We start from the raw sequence: 22,163 nt of genomic DNA, 5'->3' as shown, positions 1-22,163 counted from the left end.
TGTGTTTTCTCTTCAATTGCAGGCCAAGGGGAAGCACTAAAGTGCACAGTGACATGCTCTGGAAAAGACAAACTTGAAAGACAGGGGTGATTATTCACATGCAAAACCGCACACAATACTATAATTTCTATGAAACATTAATGAGTTACATGTATACAAGGCCCTGGCCATTTACACACAGTATTGGCGTAGAGGTTCAAAGTGCTGCTGTCTAACGGCCTTGGAATTCTGCAGTAAAGAAGGAGGGGCAGAATAGACCTTCTATTGGCCAGTCTTCAGCTATGTCTTTGAGATGATTGGCTAGATTGCAAGTCATCTAACAGACGCTCGAAAATTCCATTGGTCAATTCAGTGCTCCGTGGGCGGGTCTTGCAGGGCTTTGGTTTATCAGGTTTGTTACAATGGGGCGGTGCGATCACTCACACCCACCGGCGCTTCTTTCATAGGCGGAGTGGTAGTGCGGAGAGAAGAAGGGAGTACTGCAGCAGCCGGCAAAGTCGCGGAGGGAGATCAGATCCTTAAAAAAACGGAGCAGTGCGGCTTCTTAGTTTTACCGGTCTTTTACCGCAACTATCTGAGAACAAGAGAAGGACCCGCATCCTCGCGTGATGCTCTGCTTGAGACCGCAACATTTCATTTGAAAGACACTTAGGTGGATGGGGGAAAGACTGTAACCTTTAGCAGGTTAGAGAGACAAATCGTTCATTTAACAATTTAATCAGTCTATTGAATAGACATTTGATAGACTGACGATTTGTCGGTTCTTTTACTTTTTACCTGATTAACTGAATACAAATCTTTCTTACGTTTTTAAAAGGCAATACATTTTGATATAATTCCACCTGAGGGGCTGACACCTCTCAAGCTTTGCATCACCTGAGGAGAGAAGCCTGACTGCGCAATCATGGGGGTAAGCCCGGCGTCTAACAACTTTATAACTACCTTATAATGCATGAACGTGATAAAATGCCTTGAAAACTGTTTAAACCCCCAGCTGCTGACGGGGAAGGGCACCGTGCTGCAGTGTCAGGTCTTTTCTCCTCTGTAAATATCCGAATGACATTGACTCCAATGCGGATTTTGTAATAGGCAATACCGGTCTCACAGACTGCGACAAATTCATATGACGAGTAGCGAGCAGTCACCTACATCGCTGTCAATTATACTGCAATTGAAGTAAACATTTTCTTGACAATGAATTGCTTAGAATCTACTGCTGATGGAATAACTGACTAATTTGGTCGATCTTTTGTTTCTTATAAAATACTGAAAGGAACAAGCTAGTTATTAACATTGAATGGTCTCATTCAGAATTTGGCTTACATGCCATTACCGGTATGCTAGGCTATTAGGTGGATCGTGACACTATTTTGTCCATAACCTTGCCATGGTAATCGGTTTATTCCGACATCCGGCTCTCGTGAGAGAGAGATATCAATAGAGACTGCGTATATACTTAACTTGGCGTGTGCGATGGAATTCAATGAGACACAATGCTCTTTCATTATTATTACCTTGTATTTGATTAGTTTAGAATATGTGGTTGCATGTGTAGGCCTAGAAAGGATTTAGAAAGGGTACAGTACCTCTATTCCTAATGTAAAAAATCCTCGCATAATTTCAACGGTATATTATACCGCATCTTCATGGCATCTTTTGACATGTTTGCCATAGTATGACACAGACCTGATCTACCCGGCTGTGGGGGACATTGCGTATGTATGCTATTCGATGCCTTAGCGCGCGGCAGCCTCGGCAACATGCGTCATAATGCGGTTACCAGGAATAAACACTTAACTGTCGTATTTCCCCTTTTACTTGGGACAACTGTGACTCCTATACATTTGACACACACTCGATGGATTAAACACATGTAAATGCCTTTTGATGAAACATTTCGGACTGGAGTTGGATGTGAATGGAATGGAATGCACACGAAGTTCTTATTCCCTCACTGCGTCAAATAAGGGGACGCGGCCCGACAGCGGCGAATATTTTGGAAAACATCAGATCTTAATAATATCGATACACAACAATACACAATATATATATTAGATTCATATCTAATATTATATTTGACGTTTTATTGTGTCTGTGAAGCCGTGTATGAACATTTCTTGGTGATGCTGCGACTGTCATAGAGTGTGCCATTGCGCAATTTCTGCTTCATCATTCACCCCGTCTAGGCTATGTATTCAACCGGTTGGCTATAGTTGATTATTTAATCCTTGCCTCGGTTCTGCGGGTGGAATTAATGTGGCGACATGACCCTACAAACTCCCCGCGGCTGATGAAGCTGGATCGCCTAGTTACCGAACGTCATTGAAGGGACACCAGCAGGGCACGCACGAATGATAGGCCTACCTCTTTCCACGACCAGGGCCTTGAAGGCAATTCTCCCGGTCTAGTGTGTTGTGTTGTAGCTAGCAAGAAAATTGAACCGTGTGTCTGTGATAGGCTATTAATGAGAATCATCAGCAACAGGACACTGCGTCAAAAGGGTTGGAGTGCCGAAAAGTGCGTACGTACGCACAAAATAATGCGGTGTGTTAACGTTAGATTAGCTAGTATATGTGTAATGAGAATGAAGTAGTCATCCAGCGCAAAATATGTGCGTTACCCCTGATGCTAACTAGTCTATATTTTATTTTAATTGGAAGGCCCATGTCCCTTACCTTAACCCATATCACCCCTGTCTTTTGTTGGCAACACACGACATTCTCAAATTCGAGTTGACGCTTGACGTACTGTGCAGTGGTGCTCTCAAAAACTGGCCATCCCCAGGGCCGCAGGGGTTGCTGCGTCAAAATGTGGGCGGTGCCTGCTGAGTGGAAATTCCCTGTATAGAGCTGTGATTGGCGAGCGCAGGGAGTCAAGCTGAAAGGCTGAGGATGCGATGTAAGCATGCAAGCTAACGTTGATGGGAAGTGTCAGAGGTTCTGGGGACAGACATTCTTTTTAATTTGACACACCAGTTGTGTGTTATTGAGGTTGCTGATGCGGCAGAGGTGTGTGTAACAGCTAGCGCAGTCATTCATGGGGGAACCTAATGATGACTGGAGACAGAGGGGGAGGGATAAAGGGCAGGGGAGAGCTGGTAAAGATGGCTGCACACACAAGGACGACCGTTGAGTTTCACCTTCAGACACGTGAGCAGAGAGATCCAGAGGGAGGGAGGGATGAGATGAGTACTGACTGATCTGCAGGTGTAGAGACTGTGAGGGGGAGGAGTTACGAGGGGGAGGGCAGTATCCTGATACCGGATAATGCTGTGGGCTTACATTACTATGCCCCCCCACCCCCGCTCACTCGGATACGCTCTCGGGGATTGGTTACCAAGGAGACAGGCAGCAGATGGGATAGCAGGACAATGGGGGAGGGCCCCGGGGGAGGTGGACGGGGGGTTCTCTCCCTCCCTATGGGAGACGAAGGTAGGGTGACTTGGGGGAGTATGGAGGGTGGGCAGGAGCCATCGCATTGTAGCAAGCAAACCTAGGTGGAGTTATGATGTCATATGCCTTATTGTGGCTGAGGGAGAATTTGACGTGGCAGGGGTCAGATGGAGTGAGTAATCTGGCTGAGGGTTATAGGACGTGTAGACTTCTTTACTGTTCAGGAATGGTATTTAGGTGTGAGTTCATGTCACTGGCACAGAGCCGGAGGGTTGGAACTTGCCAGGTGTGTTTGGCACAGGTAAGCGTGTAGGCATTTTGGTAGTGGTCGTGGTAGATGCTGCTGAACAATGGAACTGGTAGACGTCTATCTCGTGCACCAGCCCAGCCCAGAGTTTGGTGCCGCATGCTAGCTCACTCCGTTACTCGGTACCATCTGCAGCCAGGCATGCGGTGCCACCAAGTGGGCCCGGCTTTGCGCAGGGCACTGCACATGGACCAGGCCAGGAACCAATCACAATGCAAAGAAGCATGCACAGTCATGAATGATCTAAGAGATCGACCGTATGGTCAGAAGGGATTCACCAGGGGTCATGTGATGTCATCCCAATGACCCTGGGGAAGGCTGCCTCCTGTTTTCACCCTATTGATACTCAATAACCAATAAAACAGTGTGCTTTGATAGGACATGGTTCAAATACAATGTCTTGTGGCTTAGGAGTGAGAAGTAGCCTAGTAGTTAGAGCATCTGATTAGCAACTGACAGATTGCCTGATTAAATCCCTGATCTGGCAAGATGGAAATTGTATCATTCTGTCACTAGGCAAGACAGTTTAGCCTAATTTACAATTTACTAATTAATTTACTTGATATAATCAGATTGAAGTAAAAAAAATCATGTAATTTAAGGGTAGGGTAATGATTTGAATCAAGAATAAAAAAGGAAGTATTACATTGGGTAACACAAAGCCACTGTTCTAATGAGTTTGCATGAATATTCTATTTAGCTCCCATTTTGTTTCAGGACTGGATTCAATATGTTACCACCCAACAGCCTGGAAACGTTCCTTGATGAAAACACCTGCTTCCTATTTTCAAGGTGCAACTTAGTCTAACAGCTTTTCCTCCTAGCCTAAGTTGCCAGCCACGCAATGGAGAAAAAGTAAATAGAGGGTGCAAACTTGTGTTTTTTGCAACTTCTTTATTTTAATATTGGCATTATCTATTGGATAATTTGTCAAGTTTCAACCTATTTATTTTCACATGTATTAAAAGAACCTGTATTAAAAGAACAAAACAAGCACTTTAAAACCCAGCTACCACGAGATTAATGATTGTGACAACCAACAGGCAAACGGCCCACTAGTGGGCACTTGTGGAAATCTTGCTTTTTGTTTTTTAGCAGATGATTCCCTTACCTTTCACAGCAAATAGGGCTCCTCATTAAGTCATTGAATGTCAGTAATCAAACAGCTTAAACATTTCATCTGTTGTAATGCTAAATTAGGCAGCCTGGTTGGTTAAAGGGGTACTTCGGGATTTTGTCAATGAGGCCGTTTATCTACTTCTCCAGATTAATCCCTGGATAACAATTTGTGTGCCTCTGCATGCAGTTTGAAAGAATTTGCTAATTGGTGTTACCGCAGTTGCTAACTAGCATTTAGCACTGTGACAAGACGTCTATGATATCTGTAAGTATGCTAACTTCCTTGATTTAGGACTCAAAGACCTATTAATAGTATCTACAAGTTCATTTGACACTGAGCAACAAAATAAGAAAGTTGAGTAAGTAGATAAAGTCCACAGAGTTTTGTAGTTCATTTCTCCACTTCTGAAAGGAGAAAGCATCTGTATATGGATACTTCCAGCTGGTATGTTGCTTTTATCCTTAATTATGTGATCTCCAAACTCTATGCAAAGACATACAAATGGCACCCATGTGTTCATCTAACTATGGGTAAGTAGTATAATTACATACTTCTCAAAATCTTAAAGTATCCCTTTACGATCCTGTTTAATCTATTTATTTTATCAATGCTGTTCTAATGAAATGTCCTTTCAAAGATTATGCCGTTAGTAGCAGGTACTACCAGAGGCCAGAAATTATTACAGAAGATCGTACACAGAATAGAAATAGCAAAGTATTCTGTGTCTCCTGAATCATTAACTCAGAATACTATTACCAGCAGAGCAGTCCTTAGAAAACCCCTCACAGGAGACAGATGCAGTCTACAGCTGTCCCCATAAGGGCAACTAAACATTTTAAATGATTATAACAATCTACAGAAAGACACACACACAAACAAACATTCACCCATACACACACACACTCACACACACACAGTAACACTCTATACTCGAGTACAACTGCCTGCCAGGAGGAACAGATCAGTGGATTGAGGGGCGGACAGATGGGCGTTGGGGAGCGATGAAGGGATCAGGGTTAGGGGGGACAGGAAGGATGAAGGGATGAGATCAGAAGGACAAGAGGGATGAATAGATGAGGGTTGGGGAGGACAAGAGCAGTTAAGCCATAACATTTCATTTTAGGTTCAGGTTTTGTTGAAACAAACGCATTATTTGGCAGTGAGATGTCAGTTAAGATACACAACATTTAAAATGTTTCTACATTTACATGAAGGGTATTATGTATCTCCTATATGCAAATGCCATTTCCTCAGGGTTTGGCGAGAGTGCCCTAACTTTTCAGCTTCTCCTCTGCATTTTAGCTCAATACTACAATACGTATTCAATTCAAAACTACCATTGGCTAAGAAGTTGACAGCCCAGAATTAAAAGTAGTGCCATTGTGACAGCAACCAGCAACAAATCTTATACAACCAAGTTATACATTGTCTGAATCTGGAAAATACACATACATTCAAGTTCCCTCTTCAATAAGGTGAAGGAAATCACTACTGGAAGTCATTTTGCAGGAGTTGCAGCATTTGGCCTTAGAATATAGTGAACTAATCCTGTCTAGAGTAACCCAGCATGATCCCAAGCCTGGCTCTCTAGTCTGTGGCCACACCCCTGATGCAGATTGCAGGATTGGTCTGTGGCCACACCCCCGATGCAGATTGCAGGATTGGTCTGTGGCCACACCCCCGATGCAGATTGCAGGATTGGTCTGTGGCCACACCCCCGATGCAGATTGCAGTGTTTGGAACCAGATGTCCCTGTCCCCAAGAACGTGATACACTCCAACCCAGTAAGCAGTTCACTCACAGGCCCGGCCAAATAGACCTACACACATATCCACACATTTTAAAATGCTTTATTTGAACCTGCAGCAAAAGCAGAGACCACCAGGGGCTTGCATTTAAATTCCATGTCTGAATAGGCCTGTTATATGTAAAGATGAAATGAGCAGTTCACTGTCAAAAATGTCGCACGTCTCTTGAGGCACCCCACGACCACGATGCCGGGTCTAATTGGTACAGCGGAGAACAGGTCATCGACTCCCAACCCCCTCGCTCTTACATATGAATGTGAATCTGCACTGCAGGTGATGCCTCCCCCAGTGGCTTTCAGGCTGACGCTACAGTCATGTCTAGTGATGTACGCGTTCTCATGCGCTTGCGTGCAGCACAAGTTTGACCACAGTGGGAAACAGGGGGCTTCGTAGAAACCCATCAGCCGTCGTCAGCGCCCTAACCCTCCACAGCGTATGATCAGAAGTAGCGCAGTGCAATGGGAAAGGGCCGGGTCTAAATGTTTTTGGTCGCCATGGTCACAAGGAGGAAGTGGACCGTTTGGGGCTATTTGATTCCAGTCACCTAAATGTGTGTCTGCGCTCTGCAGCAATACCATCTGCCTATCACGGTAGCACGTGCAAGCATTACACAGTCACACTTTTGGCATGCAATAGTCACCACTTCCCCTTCTTGTGTTCCTTAAAAGGGGCAAACCCTGCCCCAGTGCAGTTGTGTAACTGTTCACCTCTACATTCCCTTGTGTGTGCCAGGAGGGTGGGGTGCCACTCCTCCTGCCTATGCGGGCCCATCATGGTTAAGGGGACATGCCCGGACACGCGCCCCCCCCCCCCGTCAGACAACACCCGCTACTGGGGTGCAATGAAGGTGGGAGGGAAGGGCCTTTGTTCACTTCTTCATTCCTGGCCTTTTTTGTTAGCATTTCCCTCTCGGTTCCTCTTCTCTTCCACCCCACCATCTCTTTCTCCTCCTCTCTTTCTCCTCCTCTCTTTCTCCTCCTCTCTTTCTCCTCCTCTCTTTCTCCCCCCTCTCTCTTCCCCTCTCTCCTTCTGTCTGCCGCAGTGCGTGTTCTCTCTAGGCAGACTGTAACCACCTCGACAATGACTCACCTCAGCCTAGCTGGGAGGCTTATTGCTCCCACAAACTGCATGAGAAACTATTTCTTACAAAAGCGAACACACTCACACACACACACAGTGTACACAGGCTCAGTTCTGTTAACGTCTATTATTACTGAGCAATCAGATCTGTGGATCCGTCTTCAGTACAGGTTTACAACCAACCGCTCAGCCTCGGTCGCCATGCCGATCACCTTGCCAATTACCAGGGTAACGTGCCCTCCAAACGAGGCACTTAGTTCCCGCAAAAGACAAAACCAGAACAGAACATTGGAATCGGACACACCAGAAGACCATGACGTCATTACAAACTGGTGAACTGTTGCTTGTTTCCATTCAGTAGTGTACAACGCACACATCCCTGTGATACTGTTCTGTGGTACTACAGAACTAATAGGTTCATCAACTCTAGCGTGAATGTGCCTGTCTGTCTAAATGACAGTTAGGCAGTCAGGCAGAAGCCAATTTATTTGTACCTGGAATGGAAGGTTAAATGCAGCCATTTTCTGTAAATATCTAATATATTTAGGTATCTCTGATGCCTTTCAGTTAAAATTGTCAAAAGGCAGTGACAACAAAAAAGCAAAAGCCCAGAGCTATTCCTCAGGCAGAAATGCCTTTTCAAACAGGAAATTAAAAGGGAATTCTTGTAATTTTTACAGTATTATTTCACACACCCATGTTTGAAAATACACACAGAGAAATCTTTGCGACCACACTGGGCCTTTAAATGCGTGGAGAGAGTCCCTTGATGTCAGTTGATCCGTTACAGTCTGGTCTGTTGGTGGGGAAGGTGGTCTGTGTCTGTCAGTATGGCAGATCTGTGTGTCTTTGACTCTCTGATGAGGGCCAATGGGTGGAATTTCAGCCTGCAGTCTCTGTTTCCTCTGAAACGTCATTGCATTACATTTCCACTCCACAACAAATGGAGGAGGCAGGCAGGCAGTTGGACAGACAGGCAGACAGGCAGACAGACAGGCAGACAGTCGGACTGACAGGCAGACAGTCGGACTGACAGGCAGACAGTCGGACTGACAGGCAGACAGTCAGGCAGAGGACATAATAATTTGTATTGAACAGTCAGGAACAGGACATCTCTCACTACATCGTAGCCTAAAGGATAGTCCTAACCCCAGGGAACAAGTCTTGAAGCCTGGCTGGGGAGTTAGGGTTAAAAAAGAGAGCCTGGGGTTGACCCCCACATCTCATGAAAGATTAAGTGGCATTAACCCCTCCCCCCAGCCACACAGAAACACACCTGCCGGAACATACATTAACAGCGTCAACACACACACACACTCACACACACAGCAAGAAAACCCCACCATCCAATATCTGTATCCTTAAGGTGCCACCGGTCAGGTGGGGTTATTAGTTTCATAGTGTCCGTATGTAATCTGTTAAAGTGGGACTCCAGACACTCAAGCCCATGCAGACAGGCAGACAGGCAGACAGGCAGACAGGCAGACAGGCAGACATGCAGACAAGCAGACAGGCAGACAGTTCTCCAACGGCAGTAGAACACTGGTCAATATCTAATTAGCGGTGTGAAAAATGTGTGACAACTCCTCTCCCTCTCACCTCCCACCGCGGTCTCCCTTTCCATCTGCCGTATCCTGTCTCTCTCTCTCGTCATCAGTCCCCCCTCCCTCCATCCATCCTTCTCTTTCACTACGTTTTACCGCCGGTCTCTCCTGTCTTCCGCTCACCCGGTGTTCGTGTGCGTGTTTGTTACTGAGCAGGTGCGCTGTCAAACATAACAATGTACTGTTAATGCATTTCTATGGCCCACTTAGTCTGAGCTAGACCTCACCTGTTGGAGGATACGATAGCATCTAGCTCTACGCCTGTTCGACAGATGCTAATCCTGAGGTCTGAGTCTTCCGTTTGCATATTATGTAAAGGTACATGCGCAGGTGGCGGGCCAGCTTCATAGGGATGATCAGTACTTTTCCATTAGTCTCCGACTTGTTCTGCATTCGCTGGGCCTGTCAAGTCTTGTTGAAGTGAGGATTCTTCAGCACCTGCATGTGCGTGTCTTGGTGTGGAAAGGTTGGGGTCAGCGTGTGACGTTCTAGTCAGATCGCCATTCTTTTGCTGGGGTTTGTATTTGGTTTAATGTTTGAAGCGGTCTGGTCAGGGTTGGTTTGTGTTTCAGGGAGACTGCAGTGTTACTGCCATAAATCAGAGGAGATCTACACTGTTCACCATAAATCTTCCTAAAAGCTTTTCTGCCCTCGATGAACCAGGTAGACTGGTGACCCACTGGTGAAAAAGTGGCATGGCTTGGAACAGAAATGCTTCTGCTTAACTGATCAGTTAACCGACTACTTTGCAACACCAACCCGGATGGAAATTAAGATATTTATTAAAAAAAACATTTGAAAGAACACCTTTTGTTTTTGTTTGTTCCACAAATTCACTTCAAAGTGTGACATCATTGGAAAAAATGAATAAATAGATCAGACAGTGGTTGGTGTCCTAACCAAGAGGTCATTTGCTTTTAACCCAGTCAAACCTAGACAGTGTAGAGCTACATAGCAGCAGACAACGTTTTTAGAACATTATGTAAATTACAGTGTGTATCTCAGGCAACTGTGTGTCATGTTGGTAACGGCCACATGGGGGCTCCCCTCTGTTTCCCTGAACACTGAACCACAGTCACTCGATGACGAGGATGATGGAACACAGTAACCATATAATCAAAATCAAATGACATGTCCTTAATGATCACTGAGGGTGGGGGTTGGGGTCGGAGACGTTCTGTTGGACACTTCCATGACCCTTCAACCATTCTGGCTCTATTTCTCCAACACGGATCGATTGTATTGATCCTGCTGAAAGATCCGTTTCCTTGGTGAGTTGGCTGTGTCAAGTGAGTGGCAGTGTCCACTGGTAGCCATCTGATTGTCAGGAAGCCATTTTGTTTGTCTTATTCTGTCAACTCAGGGACTTTTGCATGGACTTGAATTGAGCATCAGATGTAACTGTTTCAACCAATCGTTTCAACTAAACCACAAATCCCACTGACGTATCCAACGTGATCCCACTGAGAATCCAACGTGATCCCACTGAGAATCCAATGGATTGCGGGTCCTCTGCGCCCCACCGTGGTCTGGTGTGTTTTGTGCGTGAGCTAAGGGGAAGTCTGAGTGTTCCCTCGTGACAGGCAGCTCGCACAGATGACAGATGGAGCAGCTGGCCAGCGGGCTCGCTGTGTGCTTTGTGGCACTGAGATTAGACAGACCTGGCCGTAAAGACAGACGCTCCTTGATCCCTCTTCCCTCTGATCTCTGCCAGGATCAAATGGGTTTCAGTCATACGATTCCCCGTCCGTTGTGCCTGGTGATTTAACCATGTTTCTATTGAAATAATAATGAAAGTATCCCCCCCCTAATCCCTCCCCCATCTCTTACTGTCCCCCCCCCGCCCAGTATGGGCGGTCGGACAGTTACCGGGTTGCTACAACGCAGGATAAAGATGGCAAGTCTCCGGACAAGAAGAGCAAAAAGACGAAGGATATGGACGAACTGAAGAAAGAAGTACCCATTGTAAGTGATTGGCACGATTTGGCATGTACACACATTCAGACACACACACACACACACACATTCAGACACACACACACACTGTACGCTGTGGGCTGAATCACAGGGATGGTCATATGCTGTGAACCCTCAATAGTTGAAGTGAGTATGACCTTCAGTCTCTATTCAGGACACTTTGGAGAGACAATGAGTACCTGGAACACGAATAATCTTAATAGTTTGAAATACCTTAAAAGTAAAATATTACAAATGATCACTTCAAATGGTAGATTTCAATTCCATCGTTGTGATGTATACATGGCATACTCACTGTTTCTCTCTTTCTCCGTCCCACACACGAATACCTACACACACACGCGCCCTCTCCCGCGGCCTCTCTCTCTCTCTCTCTCTCTCTCTCCGTCTCCCTCCCTCTCATTCAGACGGAACATAAGATGTCCATAGAGGAGTGCTGCAGGAAGTTCAACACAGACATTGTCCAAGTGAGTCCTCCAAGTGAAGGGTGCCACAGTGATGCTGACTGAAGTCTCCCAGTCCTCCTGCATCACTAGCTGTCGTACTGCATCACCCACCCACTATGTGGTGCTCTTGCACTCCACATTCACTCAAGTGCAACCGTCTTTGTAGGGGCAGTTTTAAGACAGCAGAGGAACACTCATGAGCATGTATGACCCCTTTGTAAAGTAGTTACCCAAGAAGTATCCGTACAGAGTAACATGTTTTTTGAGTCACTTCTACATTTTCTGTGTAGACTGTAGAACACTAACGAGTTAGCTAATGAGTATTATTTGAACCTCAGGCTCCAAGTATGACCCACAGAAATACATTTTACATTTAATGTAACCTCTAACGTAATTATACATTTAATGGAATTTCTGTGGTATTCAACACACTTCAGGTTTAACCCGACCCGAACTCCCCCCCCCTCCCCCCCCCCTCCCCCCTCAGGGTCTGACCAATGCCAAGGCGGCGGAGTATTTGATCAGGGACGGTCCCAATTGTCTCACCCCTCCCCCGACCACCCCCGAGTGGGTGAAGTTCTGTCGCCAGCTGTTCGGCGGCTTCTCCATCCTGCTGTGGACTGGCGCCATCCTCTGTTTCCTGGCCTACGCCATCCAGGCCGCCACCGAGGACGAGCCTGCGGGGGACAACGTGAGTCACGGCAGCACACACCCTCGTGCGCGTTGGACACTGACACGTTACAGGTTAACACAGCCGGAGGGCTTTTGAGTCACACGCGACTGATTCACACGCACGCCCCAGTTGAGCAACCCAGACCCAAGTCACTTATTTCAATTCAAACAAACTGCCCAGACAAATAGCGGCAGCATGTCGTTGAAACATTTTTCTGTTCTTGCGTATCATATACTGACTGCTACAGCAGGGGTCCTTGTGCTGTTTGTGTGTAGCAGAATGCCCTATAACCCCTTTGCGCTACCTTCTAGCAAGGGGCCAGATTCCACTTTCAGCAGGAAAAAAAAATTGAGCCATAATGGATTTCAGGAAACTGCTGAATAAAAATGAGCATTATTGCTTTACTGTGATTCTATTAAGTTGAGCTTTTAAAAAACGATCATCAGCCGGTTATAAGTCAATGGCCTGACCACTGGTCACGTTTGCAATTCTTTTGGAATCTAGAAATGGCTTGTCCCATGAATTTGTTAGAAATATTACAATTATTCAAATATAATAAATATACATATTCACATTGCTGATTACATTCAAATCTATTAGAGCAAAAAAAAAAAATCCTGATGATCACCAGGGTTCCTCGAGACATCTACTGACCTGCTGTTGTACACAATATAACGGTGGTTTCTTTTGGCTTCCCCCTCAGTTGTACCTGGGCATCGTGCTCTCTGTGGTAGTCATCGTTACTGGCTGCTTCTCCTACTTCCAGGAGGCCAAGAGCTCCAAAATCATGGAGTCCTTTAAAAACATGGTGCCTCAGGTAAACACAGTGCGTGTGTGTTTGTGTGCGTGTGTGTTTGTGTGTGTGTACGTGGACTCTCTAAACTTTCCTCTGTTTTCCCTGTAGCAAGCGCTGGTGATCCGTGAGGGCGAGAAAATGACGATCAATGCAGAGGAGGTGGTAGCAGGAGACTTGGTGGAGGTGAAGGGAGGAGACAGGATCCCCGCTGACCTCAGGGTCGTTTCTGCTCACGGCTGCAAGGTGTTACACCCACACACAACATCAAATGAAAGCTGCCACATGAACAAGAGGTCTAAACTGTGAAAGGAAATGCTTAGTTTTAATTGCAAGCCCTCCTCAACAGGGCAATCACTTTAATTCAAATCTGAATAAGTAAATTCCGTATATACATACATTTGATCCACCTGTTTTCCTGATATTTCAACATGATGATGTTAAAATAACACTTGGAAATTATAAAAAAGATTAGGGTATTTTTGTGTAATCTCTTAATTTCGGCCTGTTTAGGTTGAATAGAACTTTTGGCCCACTGTTCATGTCTTTAATAGACCAGTGAATATAGTAAGGGGTAGGCTATGAAAGAGTGGATGAGTATGAGTCACAAACGCATAATATGTAGTATATATATAACTGATCTCTATTGTTATTGGAATGTAAACAATTATATTTAAGAAATCCTAAGTTTACGATGTTAGTTAAGAACTTTTATAATTGTAAGCTAATATTTGTTCCAATAAGTACAAAACATTTATTTGTAGTCATTAATAATCTTGATGAACTTTTCTAGTCGCAACTGTCCAATCTTCAGCTGCAAATAGTTCAAATTCTCCAATGTCAGAGTGGTGCCCCTTCTGTTGTTTTCGAGAACATACGTTTTGGTTGGATTTAGATCTTGGCTTATTGCTGGCCACTCTAGAACATTCTAGTGTTTATTCTTGAACCATTTTATGCTGCTTTTTGATGTGTGATAGGGTTGCTAATATCCTCAACCCTCAACAGAGACCCCTTTTTTGTGCAGTTGATTGAAAATTGCTCTTGAAAACATTAATCTGCATGTCATTTACACATTGTGGTCCAAAGGCAACAAAGCAACCCTACAACATCATCAGACCTCTATATGTTTGATGTAGAGATGTTCTTTTCTAAGCTGAATTTGTTAGTTGATAAATTAAGCGCTGGTTTGTATTGCCAAAGAGCTCAGTTTTGTTTCATTGGTCCATTGGTTTTCCAGGATTTAGGCTTGTTTAGGTGGGTTGATGCAAAGTTCAATGAGGCTTTCTTGACCCTTTCAGGTGTGGTGTCTTCTTATGTTTAACAAGGACCAAACGTTCTGGGGTTTTGTTCTGCAGGTAGATAACTCTTCCCTGACTGGCGAATCAGAACCCCAGAGCAGGTCACCTGACTGTACCCATGACAACCCCCTGGAGACCCGCAACGTTGCATTCTTTTCTACCAACTGTGTTGAAGGTAACTTATTCTATAGTTCACCAACACAGTTGACATCAGCTCACACATCCCACTACCATTTACCTCTCTTAATCCACCTCCCTTTTCCTTTTTCCTGACCTCCGACCTCTGCTTCTCTGTCTCATTCCCTCTATTAGGTACGGCACGTGGCATTGTGGTGTGCACCGGCGACCGAACTGTCATGGGCCGCATCGCCACCCTCACCTCCGGTCTGGAGTCAGGAAAGACCCCCATCGCCAAGGAGATTGAGCACTTCATCCACCTGATCACGGGCGTGGCCGTGTTCCTGGGAATCACCTTCTTCATCCTGGCCGTGTTCCTGGGATACAGCTGGCTGGAGGCCGTCATCTTCCTCATCGGCATCATTGTGGCTAATGTCCCAGAGGGCCTGCTGGCCACCGTCACTGTGAGTGGCTTCTCCGTCTGGCCCCTCCACTGTTTGTCTGTTTGTCTGGATGTCTATAACCCCCTTATATAACCTCTAGACCTCTAGATGATAGATTCTACTGGTCCTCTGTGGCTCAATGGGTACAGCGTGGTTCTCGCAATGCCTGGATAGGCAGGTTAATTACTGGGCTATGAACAAAAGGGTTTTGGAAAAGGTTTTACACTTCATTGTATCAACAAACATTTAAAAATCGGTTAAATCTGTTGATAAGCAGCGGCTTGCTAAGGTTAAGGTTAGGTTTCAAGTAAGGTTTAGGGTGAGGGTTAGGGTTAGGATAAAGGCAAGGATTAGTAGATAGTAAAAAAATTTATAGTCAGTAGATTATTTATAGAGCATCTATAGACACAATTTTCTTCCAATGATAGAAAAAAGTTCCAAACAGCTTCATTGGCTGTCCAAAAGGTATTTTGAGGAACCCTTTGAAGAATACTTTTGGCGTTCTAGGTAGAACCATCTTTGGATTCATGTATTTGTATCTAAGTATATTCATAATGCCTACTAAGTAGCATGTTATATAATCAATATGATACATTCTAGACCGACCAGATTCTTCACCAACTAGACAGTAAACGTCTACTGAAGAACATCATGGATCACTAGACCTACTAGAGATCAGTCAACCGACCAGACTGCTGAAGCAAACCCATTACCTTCCTGAAAATGTGCCCTTTCTGTGTCCATGAACAACCCTGTCTGTCTGCTGTAGGTCTGTCTGACACTCACTGCCAAGCGGATGGCTAAGAAGAACTGCCTGGTGAAGAATCTGGAAGCCGTGGAGACCCTGGGCTCCACCTCCACCATCTGCTCCGACAAGACCGGGACCCTGACCCAGAACAGGATGACCGTTGCCCACATGTGGTTCGACAACCAGATCCACGAGGCCGACACCACGGAGGACCAGTCTGGTAAGGATCGGAGCTTTCGGGGTCCGACACACCCACAGCAACCACGACAGACATTGTTATATCGTCTTTGATCGGCCTCGTGTCTCTCTCTACAGGGGCCTCCTTCGACAAGACCTCAATAACATGGGGCGCCCTGGCTCGCGTCGCAGCGCTGTGCAACCGCGCCGTCTTCAAGGCCGGCCAGGATCAACTGCCAATCCTGAAGAGGGACACAGCGGGTGACGCCTCTGAGTCGGCCCTGCTCAAGTGCATCGAGCTGTCCTGCGGCTCAGTCAAACAGATACGAGAGAAGAACAAGAAGGTGGCTGAGATCCCGTTCAACTCCACCAACAAGTACCAGGTGAGGAACACACACACGTGTATACACAAACACATACGCTAATGCAACAGAATACAACACTGCGGATTATAGCAGCAGGTTCTCTTTTAATCTCCCTCTCATCCCTCCTCTCTTCTCATCCCTTCCCTCATTCCCTATCCCTCCTTTCCCCCTTATCCCTCCTCTCCCTCTCCCCCTCATCCCTTCTCTTTGCCTCCCCTCATCCCTCCTCTCCCTATCCCCCCTCATCCCTCTTCTTCCTCTCCCCCCCCCCGGGGCAGCTTTCTGTCCACGAGACAGAGGATCCCAATGACAACCGCTACCTGCTGGTGATGAAGGGGGCGCCGGAGAGGATCCTGGACCGTTGCAGTACCATCATCATCCAGGGCAAAGAGCAACCCATGGACGAGGAGATGAAGGAGTCCTTCCAGAACGCCTACATGGAGCTGGGGGGCCTGGGAGAGAGAGTACTCGGTGAGAGGGGGAAACTAAATACATAAATGGAGGCCAGAATGAGAGACAGTGGGAGAGGGTAACACATTGGATGGGTGGGAGGGAAGGAGGGAAGGAGAGAGGAATGGACAGAAGAGGTGAAGTTCAAGTAGTTGCTTCTCACAAAACGCACAGTTCATACCCTGAACACCGACTGCGTAAAAGCTGTGATATATCAGATCGTATATCAAGGGTGTGAATTCTTTTTTTTACAGTTCTAATTTACAATTTACAGTTCTAATTGTGTTGATAAGAGGGTTTTGATAGAAAATCGGCATCTCATGGGATTCCGTGAACGTGGCCAATATAATTAAGGCCAATATATCTCAGTTCAGGACTATATCCAGAACAGTTGTTAGCCATGGTGTGTTGGTCATATACCACGCAACCTTGTGACTAATTGCCTAATTAGAGAATGCTTTGATGAGATCCCATAATACATTGACAGCACAGGAACATTGACTTATTCAGTCAAGATTAAGTAGAGACACAAATCGGACTGACAGCTGCCGTCTCTCCCCAGGTTTCTGCCACCTTCTGATGCCAGAGGACCAGTACCCCAAAGGGTTCGCCTTCGACTGTGACGACGTCAACTTCACCACGGAGAACCTGTGCTTCGTGGGCCTCATGTCCATGATCGACCCTCCCCGTGCCGCCGTGCCCGATGCTGTGGGCAAATGCCGTTCCGCCGGCATCAAGGTCATCATGGTGACCGGTGATCATCCAATCACTGCCAAGGCCATCGCCAAGGGCGTGGGCATCATCTCAGAGGGCAACGAGACGGTAGAGGACATCGCTTCTCGCCTCAACATCCCCGTTAGCCAGGTCAACCCCAGGTGAGAGGTGATACGAACGCACCCACACACACACACACACACAAACACAAGCAGAGCCGTCATTTCAGAGTCTTCTTCTGCTCGTTGGTAATTGTTCTTACGAAGATCTTCTCTCCTGTGACCTCTTTCCTTTTCTCCGTGGATCCAAGCTAACCACCCTAATATGTTTGTTTGCCAGGGATGCCAAGGCCTGTGTGATCCATGGTACTGACCTGAAGGACCTTTCTCAGGACCAAATGGACGACATCCTGAGGAACCACACAGAGATTGTGTTCGCCAGGACCTCCCCCCAGCAGAAACTCATTATTGTAGAGGGCTGCCAGCGACTGGTGAGCCACACAGACACACACACACTGACACACACACATGCATCACCAAAGCAACAAAAGAGAGCTTGATTAAACAACTGTACTAACACATTTACAGTAAACCTTTGGGAATGGTACAGCTTGAATTGCATTAAATTATGATCGCTCCCCGCTTGAGCCACTCAGTGCAGTTTCATAAATGGAGGATCTCTGTGGCAAACGCATCATTCACCAAAGTTTTGGTTACATTTTTTATATTGGTATGACTTACTAGCAAATGGATGACCACAGGTTCAATGTCTCTCCACAATTCCATCAGTTAATTTTAGTGAGATGACTAAAATGAAAAATATACACTTAAGGCCATGGGCATTAAGGGATGAATTTGTTAAATGATTAATTCCCTATGAGCCAAGGTCAGAGGTCAATCTAACACACACTATAAAGGGAATAGAGTTTAGTTCAGGATCAAACCTTTTGTCCCTTCCAGGGCGCCATCGTGGCTGTGACTGGTGACGGCGTGAACGACTCCCCCGCCCTGAAGAAAGCTGACATCGGCGTCGCCATGGGGATCTCCGGCTCTGACGTGTCCAAACAGGCTGCCGACATGATCCTGCTGGACGACAACTTTGCCTCCATCGTCACTGGCGTGGAAGAGGGTGAGAGACAGGGAACGCATCCGTCACCCCATCTCAGAATCTCTTCGACCTCTCCCATCACACGGAGCAGGGGGGCTGGAGCTAAGGCCAGCATCCTCGTTTTCAGGACGGCTATGAGCCGAGGGTTCAACCTTGAGTGAGCTTAGTTCTACGGTGAGGGCATAGGTCAGCGTTCGGAGTGTGAGACCTCTGTGTGTAACGGCCTGTCTCCACACAGGCCGTTTGATCTTTGACAACCTGAAGAAGTCCATTGCCTACACCCTGACCAGCAACATCCCTGAGATCACACCCTTCCTCCTCTTCATCATCGTCAACATCCCCCTGCCTCTCGGGACCATCACCATCCTCTGCATCGACTTGGGAACTGACATGGTGACACACACACACACACACACACGCGCACACGTGTAGCTTTTTGTGTAACTTCTGTAGAAATGCATATGCCTTCTCTCAGTGGATTGGGCTCCCAGGAAATCAATCAGTCAGGTGTAGGAACATCGGTTGCTTCTCCTACGAACTCACACGCATCTCCTGCCCCTCTACCTCAGGTGCCTGCCATCTCCCTGGCCTACGAGGCAGCTGAGAGTGACATCATGAAGCGTCAGCCCAGGAACCCCACCAGGGACAAGCTGGTAAACGAGAGGCTCATCAGCATCGCCTACGGACAGATCGGTGGGTGCTCAGTGGCTCCCCCACCTGGTCAAAAATATAGTACAGATGTAGCATCTAAGTAAACAATTTCCACCGTGTGTCAATGATTGATCTTGGTGTGTGTGTTAAGGTATTGATCTTAGTGTGTGTGTGTGTGTGTTAAGGTATTGATCTTGGTGTGTATGTGTTAAGGTATTGATCTTGGTGTGTGTGTGTGTGTCAACGATTGAGCTTGGTGTGTGTGTTAAGGTATTGATCTTGGTGTGTGTGTTAAGGTATTGATCTTAGTGTGTGTGTGTGTGTGTTAAGGTATTGATCTTGGTGTGTATGTGTTAAGGTATTGATCTTGGTGTGTGTGTGTGTCAACGATTGAGCTTGGTGTGTGTGTTAAGGTATTGATCTTGGTGTGTGTTAAGGTATTGATCATTGTGTGTGTGTGTGTGTTAAGGTATTGATCTTGGTGTGTGTTAAGGTATTGATCATTGTGTGTGTGTGTGTTAAGGTATTGATCTTGGTGTGTGTTAAGGTATTGATCATTGTGTGTGTGTGTGTGTTAAGGTATTGATCTTGGTGTGTGTTAAGGTATTGATCATTGTGTGTGTGTGTGTGTGTGTTAAGGTATGATCCAGGCTCTGGGAGGTTTCTTCTCCTACTTTGTGATCTTGGCTGAGAACGGCTTCCTGCCCTCAATCCTGGTGGGAATCAGGCTCAACTGGGATGACCGCTCCTGCAACGACCTGGAGGACAGCTATGGCCAGCAGTGGGTAGGTCCACGTACCACACAGACATATTCCCTTTCCAATTAACAGATATGCTTCTGATGGAAATGTTCACTGATTAATTCAGCCAGGGCTGACATCTAAGGGCCACTGATAGCGCGACTGCAGAAAAGTGCAGGAAATTTGATTCAAAACTGGAACATTTTGTCTTGGAACTATCTGAACAGTAGCATCAGATAAGCTATGAAACAACTCCTTTCCATCTGCCTCACAGGAAATTAACTTTAAAAGAGCGACAAACAAAAAACATCAACACCGTCTCAAAATGTAATAAATGCAGGATGTTGCCGACGCGGCACCCCCAAATGTCAAGATGACAGTCCTTCTGTCACATATCCGGTAGGCCAATGTCCCTTCTAATATGGAACACCTCCCTCCTCTCTGTGTGTAGACATATGAGCAGAGGAAGATCGTGGAGTTCACCTGTCACACAGCCTTCTTCGTCAGCATCGTGGTGGTGCAGTGGGCCGATGTCATCATCTGCAAGACCAGGCGCAACTCCGTGTTCCAGCAGGGCATGAAGTGAGCTAGTCTGTCCGCTCGCCTGTCCCTCTCCATTTCACAGCCTCTGACATTTTATCCATCGATTCCTCATTGTCCATGTCTTCGCTCTCCTCTTCCCAGGAATAAGATCCTGATCTTTGGTCTGTTTGAGGAGACGGCCCTGGCTGCCTTCTTGTCCTACACCCCAGGCATGGACGTGGCGCTCAGGATGTTCCCCCTAAAGTAAGTGGTGTAAACGTAGTGTCATGGACGCGTAGAAATGCACGCACGGGAAGGTTGCTTTCGCTGACCTCTGCCTTCCTTCCTTCGGTCTCCCCAGGCCCAGCTGGTGGTTCTGTGCTGTCCCCTATAGTGTCCTCATCTTTGTGTATGATGAGATCCGAAAACTGCTCATCCGTCGGAATCCAGGAGGTAAATGCCTATTTGTCTTTCTAATTTATTAAGGTCATTACATATATTGGGACTGATTTGAAATTCGGAGTATATTTTAAGTGTACTAAAATGTTATTTCTAATAATGTATCGTAAGTATTCTAAGGTATGAAATAAGTGGGTCCATTATAACATGCTTAAGTATACTTATTAGTATTTCAATAGTACTTATAGAATACAATTTAACTACTATTTAGTTTACTGAGTAAAGCGTAACTGGTTCCAAAATAATGCCGTTTAAGTATACAGCATGCCTGATTGGCTTTTTGCCTCAGATCAGGATGCTTGAAAGCTGCAATATGCTTTCAGCAAGTGCATGAGGCCATTCCATATGATTCAATCCCTATGACAGAACGTCACCTTTAAATGTCCACCACTCTGGTGTGCAGAGCTTTGGCCCAACGGTAACAGTCCCAGCTCCATGCACACTACTCTTCATTACTGTCCTCTTCAACTGTCCCTCCGATTCCCGCTATCAAACACCTTGGGGGAAAAAACTATAAGAGCAAGTGTCCACTCTCTTGTAAAAAATCGAATTCCATTGCTCTTCAAAGCCCACAGGCCCGAATCCTAACATGACACTAAAATCTCTCCCTCACACCAAAACTAAACTCTTTTAACACCCCACTGACTCTTTCTCTTCCCCTCTTCCTACAGGTTGGGTGGAAAGGGAGACGTACTACTGAGATGGAAACCGTCACTCCAACTCCTACATCTTCCATTTGTTTCTCCCTTCGTCACTCCGCCCCCGGCCAGACACGCCTTCAGACGCCCCACCCCCTCAAAGACAACAACCGCTTCCAAGCAATTCTCATCATAACTGCCCCAAAGATCCAAAAACAGCCAAGCACCTTTTACAAAATTCGACATCAAGCCCCGCCCTCCACATCTCCTATGATACTCTTTGCATGTGTTTTCTCACGGCTGTGTACATAAACCAGTATATCTAAGGAACGGCAGCTGCATATTGTGTATGTAGATTTGAATGAGCTAAGATGCAAAGGGAGTGTCTACGCTCAGCTAAAACGGGCCAGCCTGCTCCTCCTTCACCTGCCCCCCCTCTCTCAACATCTCCGTTCCACCTCCTCTTCCTCACCCCTGCAACCCCTTAGCTTGTCCTCCGATCACACACAGGTATATACAGACCGCGGCCAGATT

At 46.2% G+C, this 22,163-nt stretch overlaps 1 protein-coding gene across 2 annotated transcripts; it reads left to right on the top strand.

Moving 5' to 3' along the window:
* The first annotated feature begins 423 nt into the window (after window positions 1-423).
* On the top strand, window positions 424-22,129 carry LOC105028252 (sodium/potassium-transporting ATPase subunit alpha-3). 2 transcript variants are annotated; one of them, XM_013139487.4, is made up of 22 exons: window positions 424-684; window positions 818-910; window positions 11,160-11,276; window positions 11,696-11,755; window positions 12,222-12,425; window positions 13,111-13,224; window positions 13,312-13,446; window positions 14,556-14,673; window positions 14,811-15,079; window positions 15,828-16,026; window positions 16,122-16,366; window positions 16,627-16,819; window positions 17,361-17,673; window positions 17,852-18,002; window positions 18,472-18,640; window positions 18,858-19,012; window positions 19,189-19,312; window positions 19,910-20,055; window positions 20,462-20,592; window positions 20,695-20,796; window positions 20,894-20,985; window positions 21,663-22,129. In XM_013139487.4, exons 2-22 carry the CDS (start codon window positions 905-907, stop codon window positions 21,689-21,691), a joined length of 3,072 nt encoding a protein of 1,023 aa, XP_012994941.2. In that variant the 5' UTR covers window positions 424-684; window positions 818-904; the 3' UTR covers window positions 21,692-22,129. The 2 variants fall into 2 exon arrangements, with proteins under 2 accessions (XP_012994941.2, XP_028971697.1); XM_029115864.2 differs by having other exon boundaries at window positions 425-684; window positions 11,199-11,276.
* Window positions 22,130-22,163: the final 34 nt, after the last annotated feature.

Source organism: Esox lucius, chromosome 20, assembly GCF_011004845.1.
Source record: "Esox lucius isolate fEsoLuc1 chromosome 20, fEsoLuc1.pri, whole genome shotgun sequence".
NCBI classification, from domain to species: Eukaryota; Metazoa; Chordata; class Actinopteri; order Esociformes; family Esocidae; genus Esox; species Esox lucius.
The sequence above is the reverse complement of the archived record's forward strand: the minus strand, read 5'-3'. Positions and strand labels throughout refer to the sequence as shown.

What these genes read in the sequence shown, in the direction of transcription:
- LOC105028252 (XM_013139487.4), top strand. An exon ending in ACGAGCCTGCGGGGGACAAC is followed by an intron (nt 12,426 to 13,110) that starts GTGAGTCACGGC and finishes CTTCCCCCTCAG; the next exon opens with TTGTACCTGGGCATCGTGCT. An exon ending in TCGACTTGGGAACTGACATG is followed by an intron (nt 19,013 to 19,188) that starts GTGACACACACA and finishes CCTCTACCTCAG; the next exon opens with GTGCCTGCCATCTCCCTGGC.